General features: G+C 30.5%; 1 protein-coding gene across 1 annotated transcript in view; it reads left to right on the top strand.

Annotated features, from left to right (window-relative positions):
• The first annotated feature begins 2184 nt into the window (after positions 1-2184).
• LOC134715264 (nucleolar protein 6-like) overlaps positions 2185-19173 on the top strand; it is a 31117-nt gene continuing 14128 nt past the window's right edge. Inside the window, exons 1-12 of the mRNA XM_063577330.1 lie at positions 2185-2317; positions 3767-3958; positions 5063-5179; positions 8529-8708; positions 9492-9660; positions 10379-10504; positions 11735-11904; positions 13786-13906; positions 14432-14595; positions 15626-15741; positions 16372-16549; positions 17684-17803. Of these exons, the coding sequence (XP_063433400.1) occupies positions 2300-2317; positions 3767-3958; positions 5063-5179; positions 8529-8708; positions 9492-9660; positions 10379-10504; positions 11735-11904; positions 13786-13906; positions 14432-14595; positions 15626-15741; positions 16372-16549; positions 17684-17803 (1671 nt within the window). The 5' untranslated portion in view covers positions 2185-2299. The remainder of the gene's footprint in view (positions 2318-3766; positions 3959-5062; positions 5180-8528; positions 8709-9491; positions 9661-10378; positions 10505-11734; positions 11905-13785; positions 13907-14431; positions 14596-15625; positions 15742-16371; positions 16550-17683; positions 17804-19173) is intronic.

The raw sequence follows: 19173 nt of genomic DNA, 5'->3' as shown, positions 1-19173 counted from the left end.
GCCAAAGAGGGGGACCGCTCTGTTCATGCGTCAGTGATTCCCTATATGATCAACCATTTTTCTCCCTGATGAAGGGGGCGGGCCCCCTGTACCCTCTTAATATGCCTCTGGCCTGTGAGTAACACACAGGCCTGTAAAAGTAAACAAAAACAGATATTAAGCCAGGATACCAAGCAAGGTAAGGACTAGGATTTCGCACATGGAAAACAGACTTAAAATATCAAAGAAATATTTACCTATATATTACTGCATGACGAAGCTTTTCATCAGTTCAGCAATATTTGATATCTATTTATTTGTTTAGATAAAAAAATAAACATAATTTCATATCAATTTCATATCGATATCAGATAACATTACCCGACGACAAGTGCACTGATAGATATTTACATATAATATATTAACAGTAATGAAACATTGTATATATATATATATATATATATGCTAATATCTGTAGCAAAGAAAAATGCAAAATGTTAACCCGTACTAAGCTTACTCGGAAATTATTAAAAGGAAACTTTGTCGCAAATGATCCAAGAAATGAATAGGAAAAACGTCCAATCAAACACCGTCAATCAAACAGTGTTTAGACGCCTTCATTTTTTGAAGAGGGGGAAAAGACCATGACTATATTTTCAGTGCAAAAGATTAAAAAACAAAACAACGAAGAACGATGAAAGGTAACAGAAAATCTCTCTAATGGCGTAAGACCAGGCGAGCTGAAGCTAAAAATTATCAGACATGTCCACGATTAGGCCTATGAATGAATATTGCAACCCAAACGACAAAAAAAACCCAACAAAAACATATCTTTTTAATTTTAGTCAGTGGAATAAAATGGTACTGTACATAAAAAAAAAAACCCAGCATATATTATATAATATGCATGATGAAACCACTGTACAGAAAAGCTTCCATCTAGGCAAATAAAAAGAATTCATAAAAAAAAAAAAAAAAAAAAAAACTTGACAAAAAACACCATACACACGAGAGCAGTCACGGCAAATGATGTTTTAGCGTAATTCATTTTCTTACATTCTGGCACTGTAAATTTATAGGAGGTGAGTTTCTCGGGCTTTACCTTAAACTCTCATTGGAAAATAATTTTGTTAACTCCAAATCAAAACAAAATGGTAAAAGATACAACAAAGATATTTTAATAAATACATGTCTGATATGATCAGGAGATTTTCAAAAAACGGTTTTAAATTAAACTTTATTGATTCAACAGAAAAGAAAGATATTTAATTTGGGTTAAGTTACATTTGGTAAACTCCTAAGATAAGTCCCCGCTTCTACTCAAATATCTTAATGCATAAAGACAATTTAATTATCTGATTGGTCAATACTCAACTGTGATGCAAACATGAAATTATGCATTATAGAATTAGCTTCCAGCAGCTGCGAGTTTTAAATCGTTACTTTGTGTATTTGGTCTTCTTCTTAGTTATTGTTCTGCCTTCTGTCGAGTCCATTAGTCAAAATGATATACGGTGATGAGGTTTATTGCCCGACCTTTATTGCCAACGAGCCGCGACTAACCATCAGACACCAAATGACATGTATGTTACTTTCCTCCTTGGGATAGTCAGCATACCCCTGCACCACTGGCATCGTACTGAAAATCTTCAAATTTAAATACTTAAGTCTACTACTCAAAGGTGAACAAAAAAACTTACGAAGATTCTCATCCAATTTTGCTTTCTTTTAGAAATTATGTGTTCAGATGATATAGTTTGTGTTGCTTAATGCATGATTTTTACGCAAATATAGGAAGAATCAACTCCTTAGTCTGTCGTTTTCCCATTGAAAATATATACATGTTCCTTTATGTGAACTAAAGTGTTTTCAACTTTATCATACCCCAACACTAACGAAACTCTGTTTTTGTTACATCCATTTCAACTTTGGCCAAAAAAATCAGGACATTTTAGTGATTTTTGTCTCCGCTTTTACCATAAAATCTTTTAAAAATGACTTCGAATTTTTAGCGCATTTCAAGTTTGCGTTTGCGCTAGTACACTAAAAATTACATTTTTAACTAGTCTACAAGTCAGAAGTATTAATTTCATACTATTCTTCAAAGCCATAATTAAATCAATTGTAAATAAATACGATCAGCTCACTGACAAATCCGTTTGATATCCATGTATCCGGAAACTATTCATGTCTATGTCCTGATCCTGTTTTGTGATGTAGAAAGGAGAAACACGTTTTCTTCATCAAAATAGTAAACATTGTATTTTAAAACAGTTTTTGATGGTATACAGAACAAAGAATAGAACAGCATATCGGCAATATGAAGAGGAGACATGTAGTATGAATATTTGGAATTATTCTCGAATGAAATGCATGAAATCACGCGTTAAAGAAAATAGGGGGAGGGTGTCGAAATATATGGATGTGTTACATCCAGCAGGCGATATACCAACCTTTATCGGGACGAAATTAGAAGATTTGTGTTAATTATGAATTCTGGTTTGCTCTAGATTGCTTTGATTATACGATTTTTTTTAACTTCCAGAATTTATTTTAATTTCATTGTCCAGACCTGGATCATATGGATACTCTTGATAATTTTGGTGCATTGCATGCAGATGTCAAATCTTCATTAGCTGCGGAACCGTTGCTCATAGGTCCTTATGTTATTTTTTTACTATTTGGTCCGCAGCTAAATCTTCATCAGAGGAAGCCTCTTTTACAAAATAAAATATGCCCCCAAAATAACCAAGTGTAGAGCCCTGTTCTACTTGTAAGCTTCCCCCCCTGAAATAGACTAAAAACAGAAATATTGTGATCACAATTACATAAAGACAATATAGACAATATTTTATTGGCACAAACACATTTACAATAAATGGCAATGACAGAATGGATAAAAGGGTCAATTCCTGAATCCCAAGCTTAAAAACACCCTTTCCCAGAGTCCTGATAAAGGTCCGATCCCACCTCATGTACGTCATGTAGGGTTTACAGAATAGAGAAAAGTTAAAAAAAAAAAAAAAAAAAAAAAAGTGAATACAGAAAAATTAGCCAATAAATAGAAATAGAAAATAATAGAGAATATAAATAAAAAGATTAACAATGGAATAAAAAAGAATTAGGAAAAGAAATGCTGATTACAGTAACAGAAATGAATGATATACACCCATACATGTATGTACAGAGGGTGGTAAAAGGCAAAAAAAAGGGGGGGGTCTGATACTATTAGATTACTCAAGTTTCTGGAGGTAATATAACACATGTAAATACACATAATCGTTAATTCTTGCAATGATACTCCTTTGAACTGCTTCACTTTTCTTTCAGAAAAAAACACTGAGCATTTGATAACATATCTTTGGCTATTATTGTGTGCTCTCTAAGTCAGCCAAATTTAATACAAAGGAACCATGTACAATGTACTGAGCAAAAGTCAGCACAAAACTTGAAACTCGGAAATAACCCTTTACCTGCAGCCTCTGTACAGAATGAAGAAATTATATAATTATTGAACCAATAGTATAACTTTTCAGGAGAATTTTACAGAATAAAGATTTTTTTTAAAACGAGTTTAAAGAGAAAATAAGAAGCCTTAAAAATTTAAAATATACATATTTTAAGGACCCCATCAACCCTCTTGTGCACACTTTTTTTTAATAGTCCAAATACAGATCTAGAGATACAATGTACTGTAGTGTATGCAGTTTCTGAAAATTTCAATAGTCTTGATTTTTAGCCATTTCAAAGTCAATAAATACTTAATTTGAAAATTGTATGTTTGTAGTCAAATGAAGACAATGGTCCTACAGACGAAGTAGAAGCATTAACAGAGGTGGCTTTGACAGAGGATGTTGTCCCAGAGAAAAAGACAAAGAAAATTGATAAAGGACAGTTATATAAACCACTATCCAGTGATGAACTTCATCAGCTTAAAGATGCTGAAAACTTATTCCATTCAAATGTTTTTAAACTTCAGGTATTTTACGTATTATCAGGAATTCAAACAATCTGCATATAATTTTCTGTAATTTACTGTTGTGAGATAAGCAGTTTATTAAATCCTATTCCACACTATGAATTTTTCACCTGGGCCAAACATTTTTAGAAATATGGAAATGTTTGCTGAAAAAGAACAGTTTTTATTTTATCCCAAATTGCATTGAATACAATTGATTTATATTTATATCTGTACTTCATGTCTTAGATTGATCTTCTATAAAGACAATCATCCATATTTTTAAGTGCTTTAATTTCTTATCACCTCACAATGAGTTTATGGAAAGTCAATGGGATACTTCTTTATTCTGTCAAGGCTACAAATAATAAACAAATCACAACGGTAATCCAGCTTATTACCATGACTTCTGTGAATAGAACAATAATGCATATAAAATGTTATGTTTAAGTTAATTTTTGGAAATATATTCCCTAACTTGAATACATTCATGATTGAGATATAAGATATTTGCAAATAAGTTGATTGCGGGGAAGTATGCTACCAAGAACTTAGTGAGGAAAAGGGTAACTGGAAAAATAGTTTGGTGTACAGCAGTCATAGGGTTACATAATGATTGCCAAGGAGACAAAATGATGCAGAAATTAAAAAAAATATAATTCACTGTACAATGTATGGCCTTCAACAATGAGTAAAACTCATACTGCATAGTCAGCTATAAAAGTCCTGAAAATGACTATTGTTAAAAAAATCAAAGGAAAGAACTAACGACCTGATTTACGTACAAAATGATGGAAAAAAATGATATGAAACAACAAACAACAACCACTATCTAATATATAGAATATGGCAGGATTAAACACCAACCCTTCCCCAATCTGGGACAATGGTGTCAAAGTACAACAAAAGAGCAAACTAGAATTAATGTAAATCAGTTGAAAATGGCTTAACTCATCAGATCATGACAAAGCAGAAATACATCTAACAAAAACACAGATTGGACATGACAGCCGCAGACAGGGCACTTATAGAAATTCTCCAGAATGCAGTTTAATAAAGTGAAATTTATGACTGCTTTGGTAAAATTGTTTTCTCCTTGTATAGATGTATTTTTCTTCCTTTCAGATCACAGAGCTGCTGAATGAAGTCCAGTTGAAAGGGAAAAGAATTACAAGGATCCATGAATGTATCAAGGATCTGAAATCAGTACTATTACACTTGCCGAGAGGAAAAGAACATGATGTAAGTCAATACAAATACTAATTTTTTATTAAAGAAAGCTCAATTATGAACATAATCCTTAATAGCATAGATACAACAAAGAATAACATTTAAACAATCTTAACTAAAATTAATACAACACAAGTATCAAAATATATGTGTTCCAAGGGGAGTAACTCTTGCGTAAAAAATAATTTATCATTTTACATTATAAGCAGCAAACAATTTTCACACTTTAATATATTTTAAGTAAAAAACACATGTTTATGTACTTAGCTATACTTTTACATACATCAGTGTCTTCATTACTTAACAACCACATAAACTGAGAATCAATATTTGTGGAATTAGTAATGTTTTTATTTAAACAGTTGTAGATAAACTCCTTCCTTAAAATTTTTGACAACTTAATAAAAAATGTAACTCATCTTCAACCAAATTGATTACAGTTCTTACAAATCCTGTTATCTATAGGAGTTTTTGGTATTGTGTATCTACCAATTTCAATATGAAGTTTATGACTGCTGGTTCTGAACCTTGTCATACTTACTTTATCATTATCATTATTTACAACAGATCAATATTTTTCAAATTTAAAAATATTCTTAAATAATCTTTATGTTCTCAACTTATCACAAGTTTGTAATTGCTGAGACCACTGTTTATCAAATTTACACTTAAGACACTTTTTTAATACTAACAAAAAATTATTTTTAATAGATTTCGGATTCTTATAAAAGTGTGACAATCCACATTCATTCAAAATACATTTAATACAACTAAGCCAACATTGTTGGTTATTACCTATCATAGTAATATTTTCAGCTAATGCTTCTAACAGTAAAGCATCTTTAAGTTTATCATTATGTAATCTATTCCAGTACTTGACCATTGACATAATAATATCAATATATAATGGAAAACGGCCTAGCTCACCATACAATGCCAGTTTACATGTTTTTCTATTTACTTTCAGCAAATATCTGCACATATTAAGATTAATCTTTTCAATTGGTACAGTGTTAAAAATCTGGTCAAATATATTTTCACTGTTATATTTATTACATTTTCTGGTGTCAAACATGCCTAAAATTTCAGAAGCATACAGTACAACTGGTTTTACAGTATGATCAAATATAAATGTAAAATTTTGAATGTCACAAGGAGTATTTTAAAATATAGAATTTAGGTCATTGAGGGCATGTTTGAAACTCCCATTCAAACTAAATAGAACACCCAGATATTTATATTGATAATAGACTCAATACTCTTGTCGTTTATATAAAATTTTCTAGATATCATTCGTCCACTTTTTGTCTCGCCTTGACTGAGTCAAAAAGCAAGACATAGGTTTGCTGTTTCCAGTGTCGGCGACAGCGATGGCGTCAACAATGTATTAGTTTGTGATTAGCTCAGTTTTATGGAGATCCACTTGTGGTATGTCAATGATAATTGGTATGCAGATGTATTACCATTGCCACTTCTCATTGCTATGGCGATTATTTGGCTCCGCCCCCTCAGTCATGGTCTATTGACTTTGAATGGTTTGCTAACTTTACATGTATTAGTTTGTGATTAGGTCAGTTTATGGAGATCCACTTGTGGTACATCAATGATAATTGGTATGCAGATGTATTAGCATTGTCACATCTCATTGCCATGGAGATTATTTGCCTCCGCCCCCTCAGTCATGGTCTATTGACTGTGATTGGTTTGCTTACATTACATGTATTAGTTTGTGATTAGGTCAATTTATGGGGATCCACTTGTGGTAGGTCATTGATATTTGGTTTGCAATTGTATTAGCATTAATTGGCACAATTCATTGTCAAAATTAAAAAAAGGCGAGACATATCTCTGTGATAACAGTTTATATTAAATATCATCACTTTAGATTTATCATAATTTATTTCTCAAGCCCACAATTTTCACAATAGTTATAAAACTTGTTCATACAATTCTGTAACCCTTCAGCTGATTCTGATACAAGAAGTAAATTATCTGCATACAATAAACTATTAAGGAACTGTGATCCAAGTGATACAGGACAATATGAAGTATCAAACAACTTAGTTAGGTCATTAATAAATACATTAAAAAGACTTGGACTAAGATTGTCCCCCTGGAGCACACCAACACTATATGAAAAAACCTCTGAGAGTGAAGAATTATCTAATTTAGCTCTAAGCTCTATATTGCTAAAAAATTGAGAAAGGAAATGGGGAATGTGTCAAAGCAACAACAACCCGATCATAGAGCAGACAACAGCCGATATCAGTAAGGATAAAAACTTTCCACCCACCTCTGCTTTTATTAATATGAATAAGAGTGCAGGGTATAGGACAGAATCAAAGGCCTTTCTAAGATCAATAAAACAGGCATATACCATTTTTGATTTATTCAAATATTTATCCAGTATAGTCTTTAATTTAAAAATATGATCTGATGTTCTACAACCTCCAATTTGTTCATCTGAAATGATACAATTAAGTTGTAAAAACTTTTCAAATCTGGAATTTAAAATAGAGTTAAAAAGCTTTGACAGGCAACTAGTAATGGTAATGCCTCTATAACTATTTTTTTCAGTTGGATCACCACTTTTAAAAATACAAAAAATGTAACTGCTTGACCAATTTACAAATATATACTGTACATGAAGTAGGATTTTGACAAAAAGACTCTTTATATGGTTAGCTACTGACCCCCTTCATATCCATAGAGGGTTAGTAAAATCAATAACAGGTGAGGCAAAGGAGTTTTGTATAAAAATAAACAATGAAACACAACAACAGATGATGTCACCATTAACAGTAGACATGCCATCATGTCTAACTGGCCCTAATGAAGCTCTACTGGTTTGGGTCCAGCGGGTCAGTGCTTAAGTTGACAATTGAAATTATTGTCAAGTGGTCAAATTTATAAGTGTGGAAATCCATAATAGAATCTGTAGAACTACTAGAAATATGGTTGTCTGAGATTTTTAAAATGTATGCATTTAAAATATACTGTCAATTCTTTTTTATCCATGTGATATCAATTTTCCTGGGTTTCTTGGAAGCAGCTGAACCAAGATATCAAGTGTTCAATGAATGACATATTTTTGAAAGGCTTTGTATACAGAGATTGCCAAATCCATGAAATCAAATATCCAAGAATTTACAAGATTTCAGCAATCCACAAAATTGATACCCACGAAAATAAATTAATCCACAATACATTTGTAGTTGAATTTTGTTAAACAATTGCATTGTGAAAGAAGAAAAAAGATGAAGATATTCAAAAGTATAACTTATACAACTTGTACAATGTTCAACCACTGCATGTAAAGGAAACATAAATCAATCAATACAATGATCAATTTATTTTGTAGCTAGGAGATTGTAGGTGGCTGCCTGACAAAGTAAAACTCCCTTTAATAGATCATGGTAGAACAATAAAGGGAAAATTTAAATTCATTCCTCCTATAGATGTGCAAGAGATTGGCAGTTTCTCTACTGGTACCTGTCTGAGACCAAATCCATCAGTGGATCTACAACTGACAATTCCAAAGGTAATTTGATTTATTTATATCAACTGAGATTTTTTTTATTAAAACAAGTTTTTTTTTCTTTAACAAAAATAGTCTATTGCAGACACAGAATAGGGCGAAGAAATAGATCATATTTTCCTGATTATGAAATTATTGAATTTCTATAAATTAAAGGTTTAAACTCTTAAATTTTATGACTAAAAAATGAGACTCAAAATGTCAGCAGACAATACCATGGCTGCAAGTAAAATCAACAGAAGTTCTAAAAACCATAACAAAACGTCACATAGTACACTTAAGACAGAGCAACACAAACCCTTCCAAATTACCAAAGATGAATGCAGGTGCTCTGGAAGGGAAGGCAGTTTCTGCTCCACCTATCATGTTGATAGTAAACATCTTGTAATAAGTTTCTTTCAGTAATGTGACAATCTAAAAGATTAGGATGGAATTGTGGTTACTACAAGGGAAACATATTTGTAGTCATTTGTAACAACAGATATACTAAAACAGTCAATCAAATTATGATGGTGTTTGTATAAAAGTTAGAAATAAATATCTGACTAAGTTATCTGTCTCAAATACTAAATTTGTTGGAAAAAAAACATCAGGTTTTAACTAATTAAAGACAATGATGAAGTTCCTCATTTAGGACATAGATATAAAATAGGTTTAATTTTATTTTGTTGTTTTAAGTTTTATAACATGAATTTGAGAATTTGGTGTTTGTGTCAAATATTTGGTTATTTTTGCTTAATTCATCACTGATCATTTTGTTGTTATATTTGTTATCTTTTTGTTTAGGACTTTTTTCAACCTAAAGATTATATGAATCACAGATACATTCAGAAACGAGCGTTATACTTGTCTGTCATTGCATTGAAGTTACAGAAACAGGAATCTGTGCAGAATGTGAAGTTTTCCTATCAGAACGGGAACACTCTCAAACCAATTCTTGCTTTAGATTATAAAGGTATTATGTTTTTACAAAAAATTTCATCGCTACAAAAATATTTTCACCACAGATTTGTTGAGAATGCTCATTGCTCAAAATTAATTTTCAGATTTTCATTTGGTATTATAATATTTTAAAGTATATTTTGTCATTGCATTTTTTTAGGTTACTTCATAATTTATTTTTTTACATAGCATAATAAAAAGCAAGAAAAAAAGTTTTTGTTTAAAGTCTGTTTAAGACCCTTTTTTGCAACTAAATTGGAAAGAGAAATTATAACTGTTGAGCTAGTTTGATTTTTAACTTTGAGAAAAAAAAAATGACACTTTATTAATTTGACTGCATTCAAAGCGCTTTTCTGGATTTACCTTCATCAGTTATGCTCAAAGCCAAAAATGTTTCCATCCTCAATTTTATTAAAAAGCAATAAAAGTGTTCTATGGTGTCAATTTAATAAGTTAAAGCTGCACATTTTTTTACATTAATTTATACAAATAAAAAAATGTAGCTAATCAAAATATAAGGTCATATTTATTTACTTTCAATTAAAAATCAAAATGACAGTAATGACAGAACATATAGTATAATAAGTGATACAACACATAGTGGAAAAAAAAATGACTTCTAGGGATAAAGTTCTACTCTATCACCTTCTCAGCTTTGTTTTATTTATATTTTATTTTATGGAATTGATATGGACTTTGCAATATTTTATTTTTAAAATTTTTAATTTTAGGAGAGGGCAAAGAGGTCACAATTCATCTTCATGTTTGTCCAGAAGAAGGGACATTCAAGTATAGCCGTTTCCATATCAACAAGAATAATGTTAGACAGTCATGGTTTAAAGGTCAAGAATCAGAAGGTATATACTTGGACCCCCTAAGAAATTTTGAGAAAAGTGTACATAAACGCTTTATTTTTATGTGGTATTGAAAATGTAATATGAATTTCAATATAAATGTAAAAGTAAGAGAAGTTACATTTCATCATTTAAAGTGCATACAATTTGTATATTATATAATATGTAATGTGAATCTGTTTTCTGTTGAAACAATCTTGAACTATTTCTATGTTTCAAAGTAATGCAAGATAAAACACTTTGATGAATATACATATTATACATGTATGATCACTGGTGCAGGCACCCATGAGACAATGCTATACACAATATTACAATCTCAATTAAACACAATAGAACTACTTTTAACCATGACAAAGCTACAAAAAAAGTAAAGAGAAGCAAATGTAAAATTTTCAATTTTGATAAAGGGAGATAACCCAAAGTAACACTAGATGAAAAGCCAAACTAGATATGTATACATACTTTATAATATCTGCATTGTACAAAGAAAGGTCTAGTCTGATGACTCTGTTCATAGTTACACATGCTTGTTATATACTTATTGTGAAAAATAGTGTCATATTTTTTTATTTACTCTTTTTTTAACTTGTATGCATTTAAATATACCTGTTTACATTTTTAAATATTAGCCATAGTACATTTTCATATATTAGCCATAGTGTCTACATGCTATTTTTCTTTCACAGCAAATGAGATAAATTGTTATTATATAGATAAACTGTCAGAACTTTGTCAAATCTAGGTGATCATTTCTTTTTCTTATCTTTTATAATTACAAATTCTAGTTTTCATAATATGATGTGGAGACATACAAAGAGAGACAACTCTTATTTTCCTAAATTTCCTTGTTCAACCCTAATTTTATCAAACAAAAGTTATTAAGTTACTTTCATTCTTATTTTCTCATTTAATTATTAAACACAACTGACATATTGCAACTACATTGTACCAGATAAAAATTAAGCCTCAGATATAAAATTGATGAATAGATTTTGAAATTATTCATATAATTATTCGTACATAAATGACAGTGCATCATAAGCCTCTAAAGGCTGGTTGGTACAATTATACATGTTTATTGAATGCTTATGTTTAAAACTGCAATATATTGTATTTCATGTATATGTACTAAGTTGTACATTAAAATAAAAATACCTATCTATCTATCTATCTATAGGAACTGTGTAGAACATTACATGTAGTTAATATTAGTAAAAATAATAATTTCAGAAGTTTCTTCAGAAGAACCAGCCACACCCCATTACAACACAGCCATCTTACAAGATCTTACAATGACCAGTAACAACCAATGTATGAAATCAGCTCTACAAGATGCCAGCTCAGTAAAGGAAGGGATAAGTCTGCTCAGAATATGGTTACAGCAGAGAGAACTTGACGTGGTAAGTTTTTATGTGATTTTAAATTTATGAAAAAAATAGTCTGTTTCTACATGTATGGTACTGATTGAAACTTTTCATGTATGGTATTGATTTAAATCATTGCCCATGACAATTTGATTGAAATACAGATCATGTGTTGCCTACTACATGTACATTGAAACCTGGCTATACCAAATCCTGTACACTGAAAACCTGAATAAAGCAAACATGTTTTTAAGCACGGTCATATCAAATTGTATGCTTTGTGGACCTGATAAAACTGAACATAGGCCAAAACTGAACAAAACCTTAAGTCCTGTAGAGGTTCAGTTTTAAACAGGTTTCACTGTACAAGGATCTGAAAATGCTTTGTTCTAATTTCTGTTTTACAGACCTCTCGAGATCTTTTGGTGCTGTCCTAATAACACACACTTAAAACATATCGGAAGTAGAAATTGAATTTGTTAATGTAATTAATACCAGACCAGAAAGAAGAAGGAATACTGTCAGATCCTTATAAGTGAATAGTGGACACAAGACATGTGTTTCAATAAGATTGTTTCTAAGATCATTTCCTTTCTGTGATGGTGGAGTGTGGGATATTTTAAGGTTGTTTGATTTCCTGGTTTCATTATATCTATGACTGTTCTTTTTCAAGAGTATGGTAAATGTTTGTATTTCATTATATTCATGTAGACTCTGTCTCATAAAGTTGGGCGTAATAAACACTTGAGTTGGATTCTATTGGTTTAATAAAGTGATCTTGAATAAACACTCTGTAACATAAAAAATACACAATAAGTCACAATACATATGTTCAAAGAACGATAACTCTTATTATTATCTCCATATTAATAAAATGAAATATAAATTATCCAAGTAGTAAACTTCAGTTTAAATAGAAATATACCACAATTTATAAAGTATGTTTTACTACAAATCATAAGCATTTATACCAAAGTCTATTTCCGGTAACTGTTCAATATGCAATACTACAGATAGCAATAACACCTTGTCAATGATCATTATCTAAAGTAATAGATTCTAATACACTATTCTATCCGGAGATATTTTTAAACTAAACAATAACACATTACAAACACAGACAAGACACACATTAATTAAAACACATAGTACCAATAGACAACAAGTAAATAAATAAACATGTAAACACAAAACACAGTTTACCGTGTATATAATACAAGGGCTGAGCAGTGCTTCTCTATAAAGTTACTGTACTCTTTAATATACTTCACATACTGGAATCTGAATATAAAGAAATATGACTTCATAAGTCTTAATGTCAAAAACAGTATATAATCTAGATAAACTCAATGCAAGACAATATACTATGCTGATATCTAATAACAGCCAAATATGAAAAATAATACAATAACTGTTAAATTCTTTCGTTCTTGCAAATACCAACTTAAATAAAAATATGAACTCTTTCATACTCATGGGAATCAAAGTAGACTTTCAACACATTTTCATAACACATTCATATCTTTTATACCAAGATAAAAATATAGAAATACATGCATCAAATACTAATGTCAAGAATATAACTGACCTGAATATAAAGAATGGTTTCCAGAATAAGTAGAATGAATATATCTAAATAACAATAAAGTGTCAGTGTTCTATATATATCTCTGTGTAGAATTTGAAAAGAGAGCCTCAATATCAAAGGAGTTCACAGAGTAAGTAACCAATTGGAATAAAGAAATAGAAAACCCAGGATGTAAATACCTAAGTGAATAGAAAATCTAAGTATTGTCATACTGTATACTCTGTCAGAGTCAGTCAATAAGTCAATGCATGAACAAATATATACAAATACTATTTATTAACATAAATGATCAAATCAAGCTGAACTTCATTCATGACTTATTTTTTCAGGGCCATGGTGGATTTTCTGGTTTCACAATGTCCATGTATGTTATATATTTATTGTCAAGAAGGAAACTAAACAAAATGATGAGTAACTACCAGATTATGAGGAATACCCTTTTACAGTTAGGTATGTATCATATTTAGCATAGGAGGAGGTGAGATCATAATTAAGGTGGTACCTAACACTACAGGGAGATAACTCTGTAAAATCAGCTTAACGTTTTAATAACGTTGTGTTGTTAAGGGAATATTAAGCTTCTCAATGATCAAAATAAGTTTTTGTCAAACTGCTATATATTTAGTGTAATTTTTCTGATAAAACGGTTGGTTCAAGTTTTTTGAAATTTTTATATTTTTGTTAAAAGGTAAATACTTTGTCAAAATTTTAAGAAAATTAAACGAGCAAAATTAATTTAAGTTAAAGTGTTGGTTACCACCTTAAGGTCTTTAAAAGAACTACAAAACTATGTGAGGTTTGTTAAAAAATAACTGAGGCATTACATCACAAGCAAACACTCAAACAATTGCATAAATTTGATTTTATACATAAATTACACAAATGCTTAATGTTGTCAAATATCTTACAGCAAATAAGTTAATGTTAGTATGATCCAAGGAGATAAAGGTAACTAATTTAAACTTTTTTTTGCAGCAAAAGAAAATTGGACAGAGGAAGGACCTGATCTTTGTGGTGATAAATCGGACCCTAATCAACCAATGACAGATGATTTTCAGCAAATTTTTAACTGTGTATTTTTAGATTTAACTGGTTATGTTAATTTGTGTTCAGAAATGACAAAGTCAACGTTTTTAAGGGTAAGATGTGTGTCAGTAGTACAATCTGGGAATACTGCTGATTCATTTATTTTGATTTTGTTTCCATTCAAGCCTATAGAACATTTGTATATCCTTGAATATTTAAATTTGTGAATCACCTTTACCCAAGAATCAAATGTTTGCATCTTTGGAGAAGTACTGAAAGTTTGATTTACTAACCGAAGGATGTGAATTTTATTAAAAAACATATGCAAGGCATTTTTTTATCCTTATTTTTAATACAAAAAAACACTAAGATTAATCAATTATTGTGTAGGCATATTAGTTTTCTCAAACAAGAATTATTTCCACTTATTCATGAATTATGCAAGATTGTGATCACTAATTTAAAAAAAAAAGACCAGGCCTTGAAGGCATAAAACTTTGCTCAATGCTTGGAGCACAAAAATCATGCTCGTTACATGAAATCCAGCATTTTGATTGATTGATTTTCGCGTCTGAGTACAAAATTCGTGCTCGAAAGTTTTATAACCACGAGGCCAGGAGTGTTCAAAACTATAACTTCTACTCTTAAGAAAAAATTTCAGCCTTAGATTCTTGGCTACCAAATTGTTTTTACACCAAAGATAAGCGTTGTTTCCATATTTTCATTTTACATAAGGCACTCAATGTTTTATACACAAAATTTCTTCTTATTTTTATTTATACCACAAACAATTGATTTCAACATACATAAGGGTTTACAAATGAACAATTGAACATGGGATGTACATATATGCATTGCAAATAAAGTTAACAAGTATGTCTATCATATTTTAAGTAATTGATGAAATTCCCCTTTTGGGATCCTAATTTGGTGTCAAATCTGTGGTCCTTATTCCAACAATTCCATTTAAAAAAACAAAAACAGACATCTTCTGAGTTGAAAAACAAGAAAATAATATATATACACTTCTAAAATATGAAATATCCAGAGTATTTTATTCCTCTCAGTTTTATCATGTAAATTGTAAATTATTTGATGATGTGTTTGTACTGTATTAACATAAGATTATCTTTATATTTTAAGGTGAAGCATGAAGCAGAATTAGCCGTCAAAATTTTAGAAGACAAAACTGTTGATAGTTTTCATGTGTTATTTTTGATGCCTGTCAAATTCACCAGGAAATTTGAACACATTTTTCAGTAAGTTTTTTCAAGTACATATTTCGGGATAGAAACTGAAAATAATTTTTTAAAACCAACAAGTCACTCTTGTCAGTCTTGTCAGTCTTGTCAAGAAATTGTCAATGAATGCTTTATCATAAATGATTTTGTTTGACAAAGATTTCAACAGTTACTTCCCTTTGTAGAAAGTTTAATTATTATGTAGGAATGAATGGAAAATAAAACTTAAAGAATTGTTTTCCTTTAAGAATTAAATAGACATTAAATTGTTGGCCTCAATTTGTAAACGAATAGTTGTTAAGACAAATAGTTTTGCAGCATTCAAAATATTTGTTGTTGTCATAATAAATGTTTATGGATGACTTATTATGAAAAAAGTAACAGCTTTTAAACTCCGACATTGAAATCATGTTTGTATGTTCAGTTGACTCTGATATACTTTAAATCATGATTCAGTATGTTCACATTGTCCTTTGAACAACAGGTTGTTTTTACAAGTTTTGTATAGCTGTTGCTGAATTATGAGCAATCTAAAAAAAATCAAGTTTTGAGAAATTAGAAATTAAAAATATTCTTTAAAATTTTCAGAGTTTTTTTATACCCTGCTTATATTCATTATGAAATCAGTCTATAATTTATTACTTTCAGTGTTACCTGTATAGAAGAGCTTAACAACACTGTGCATAAGTTAAATCTACAGAATAGGCTATTGGACTATGGTGGAAACTATGTACATACAGTTATACCAAACGTTATGTCACTTTTACATAGAGCTTTGAATAAAAGGATTGATCTTGTTCAAATTAAACAATACCCACTCAAACAGGTATGTATAGACATTTTATACATTTGCTGTGCATAAAAAAAAACAATTAGAAAAGGAAAGGCCTTGGTGGCTGAATGATCTAAGAACCTAAACTACTTTTTAAATAGACTGTCAACACTGAGGTGGTAAATTTGGACCCTGCATGTGCCTTGTGTTATCAGTTCCCATCTTTTAATTCACAAGGATAGTCAGTTTTCCTGCCAAATGTCAGAGGTTCTCTCAGGTCACTCTGGCTTCCACCAATAAAAACTGACTGTAACAAAATAGCCAATTGTGTTGAAAGTGCTGTCAAAACACAAATCAATCAATCAATATTAGAGAAGGCTATATATGAGTTCTGCTTTATATAATTAAGATGTGGTATGATCATTGCTAAGACAATTTTTCTTCAAATTTCCACCAGAGGTTGAAGGATGAGGTTGTAAACAACTAGGTCATTGTACAAACTTCAACAATGAGCAAAAAAAGTCAGAAAAAAAGTAGATAGTGAATAAATCAGTAGAAAAATCAAAATTTTTGATAAAAGCTTCACAGTTAAGTTTGTCCCTAGAAATGATGGCTGTATTGAAAATATAAAATTAATGATGGGTGTGCTAGATCCAAAGAATTGTTTTGAATCATTTTGTGTGTGTGTTGTTCTCTTAATTTTGCTTTTGATTTACCTGTTGCTGTAGAGAGGGCAATATTGCATTATTATCAGTTACTGTCAGTTTCAGTTTCAGTTCTATCATTCAAGGAATATTTTATTAGCACTTTTTCAAATACTACTACACAAAATAACTTCATATGTGGTCTTGTTCAATTCATTAATGATTTGTAATGTGTGAGCTATTTTGAATCTATCAGATATCTGCTACCTGTTTTCTGGTAATTTGAATGACAAGTGATGTAAACTAAGCACAAAAACACATGCATCTTCTTGTTGAATTTCACATTTGAACTTAGATTCATTGTCAAATTTTCTACTTTCGATTTGTTATTAGTGTTTTTTATCGTTCATTGAATATATATTTGCAATAAGCTTGTATACATGAAAACTGATTTTTTTCTCAATTTATGAAAACTGGTATAATGTACCAGGTAAAAATGGATGAATCCACAGTATCTGTTATTTTCTATTAATGTCTGTTTCAGTGGCATATTAATGAATCACCACCATCTATTGAAGACCAGAAGGTAACTGTTGGTATTTCTCTGAATCCAGAATTTGCATTTTCATCGATAGATAAAGGGCCACCTGCAGACTCACTTGAGGTAATAATGGATTCTGTAAATTTCATCATTTTCAGTTAGAGGTTATCTCCCTTTTTCATAAATACATTATGTGTGGAAATAATTCCTGCAACAATTGTATGTACAAATCACTAATATTGATGTGATGGGTTTGTTTTATATTCTAACATGACGTCCTTCAAACCCTTTGAGTACACACCCGTGGTTGGGCTATTCCGATTGTACTCCCACGTCATATGATTGTTTATGAATGAAGTACATGACGTCATAGAATGATGACATAATAATTTAATAATTTTACGGGAAAATACACGCTTCTGATAACGAAAATCATCACTAAAAGGTGGTATAAGCCCTTTTTGTTAAATACATAGAAGATATATAAGTAAATTATCATTAAAATTCATCCAAATCTATCTAAATATGTTATTGTAAATAGGTTGAGCATGTCACTAATTCTGTTTGCTCTGTTCTTTACCGCCAATCTAAAAGTGCGTTTATTTATGGGAACGGCAAATATTTGCCTCCACCTAGAGCGCTTTGATCCAAAAGAATTGCAGTATTTGTCTTATTAGAATCGAAATAATTCATGGGGGCTTGAATATATCTAGATTTTACCACGGGTTGTCCCTTTATGCCCATATTTTACCCCTCTCTATCACTCAGGGTAAAATATTTGTCATAAAGGGCCAAGCCGTGGTAAAATCACGATATATATATTCAAGCCCCATGAATTATTTCTTAATTAGATGCTCAAATTAGACTATCTCACCAAACATTTATGCATTGAAATCCTGTTAAAAATATCCATGTTTATCGTGATGAGCTTGTTTATATTTGATGCAAAAATTTGACCTCACAAAATGTTAATGCATATTGAAATGCCTCCAAAAACATCCGTGCTTATCACCAGAGGGTCTTATATGAACATAGCGTTGTGGTAAAAATATGAATTTAATCCAGATTTGATTTGACAGCTTTTTGTGTTCCATTTTCTAAATGTTTGAATGGTATGACATTGAATTACTCTCAAGCTCATAAATTTCTGGCTAGGCTATCATCATTGAAATAAATTTCAAAGTGCATAGATATGTAAAATATATTTTTTGACGTCCTACAATTTTGTTTCTCAGTCTGCATGAGTTCTCTATGCATAAGTCTGACACGTTTCAGATTAAAACTTTGGGATAAGGCAGGTGGTAAGATTTTGGAAATGTAAAATTTTGTCACTTTGTGTCAATATTGTATAATTGTGTGTTTAACCTTGGTAATTTCATCTAAGGTGCCAAAATATAGCTTTGCCAAAATATTCTAATTTCCAGTAATATAATACTTGAAATCTTACATACACAAGATAATAGTTTTGAACATACAGTGATTAGAGACAGAAT

This window comes from Mytilus trossulus, chromosome 4, assembly GCF_036588685.1.
Source record: "Mytilus trossulus isolate FHL-02 chromosome 4, PNRI_Mtr1.1.1.hap1, whole genome shotgun sequence".
In the NCBI taxonomy this organism is placed as follows: domain Eukaryota; kingdom Metazoa; phylum Mollusca; class Bivalvia; order Mytilida; family Mytilidae; genus Mytilus; species Mytilus trossulus.
Note: the sequence above shows the minus strand (reverse complement) of the source record. Positions and strands in the feature narration are given on the sequence as shown.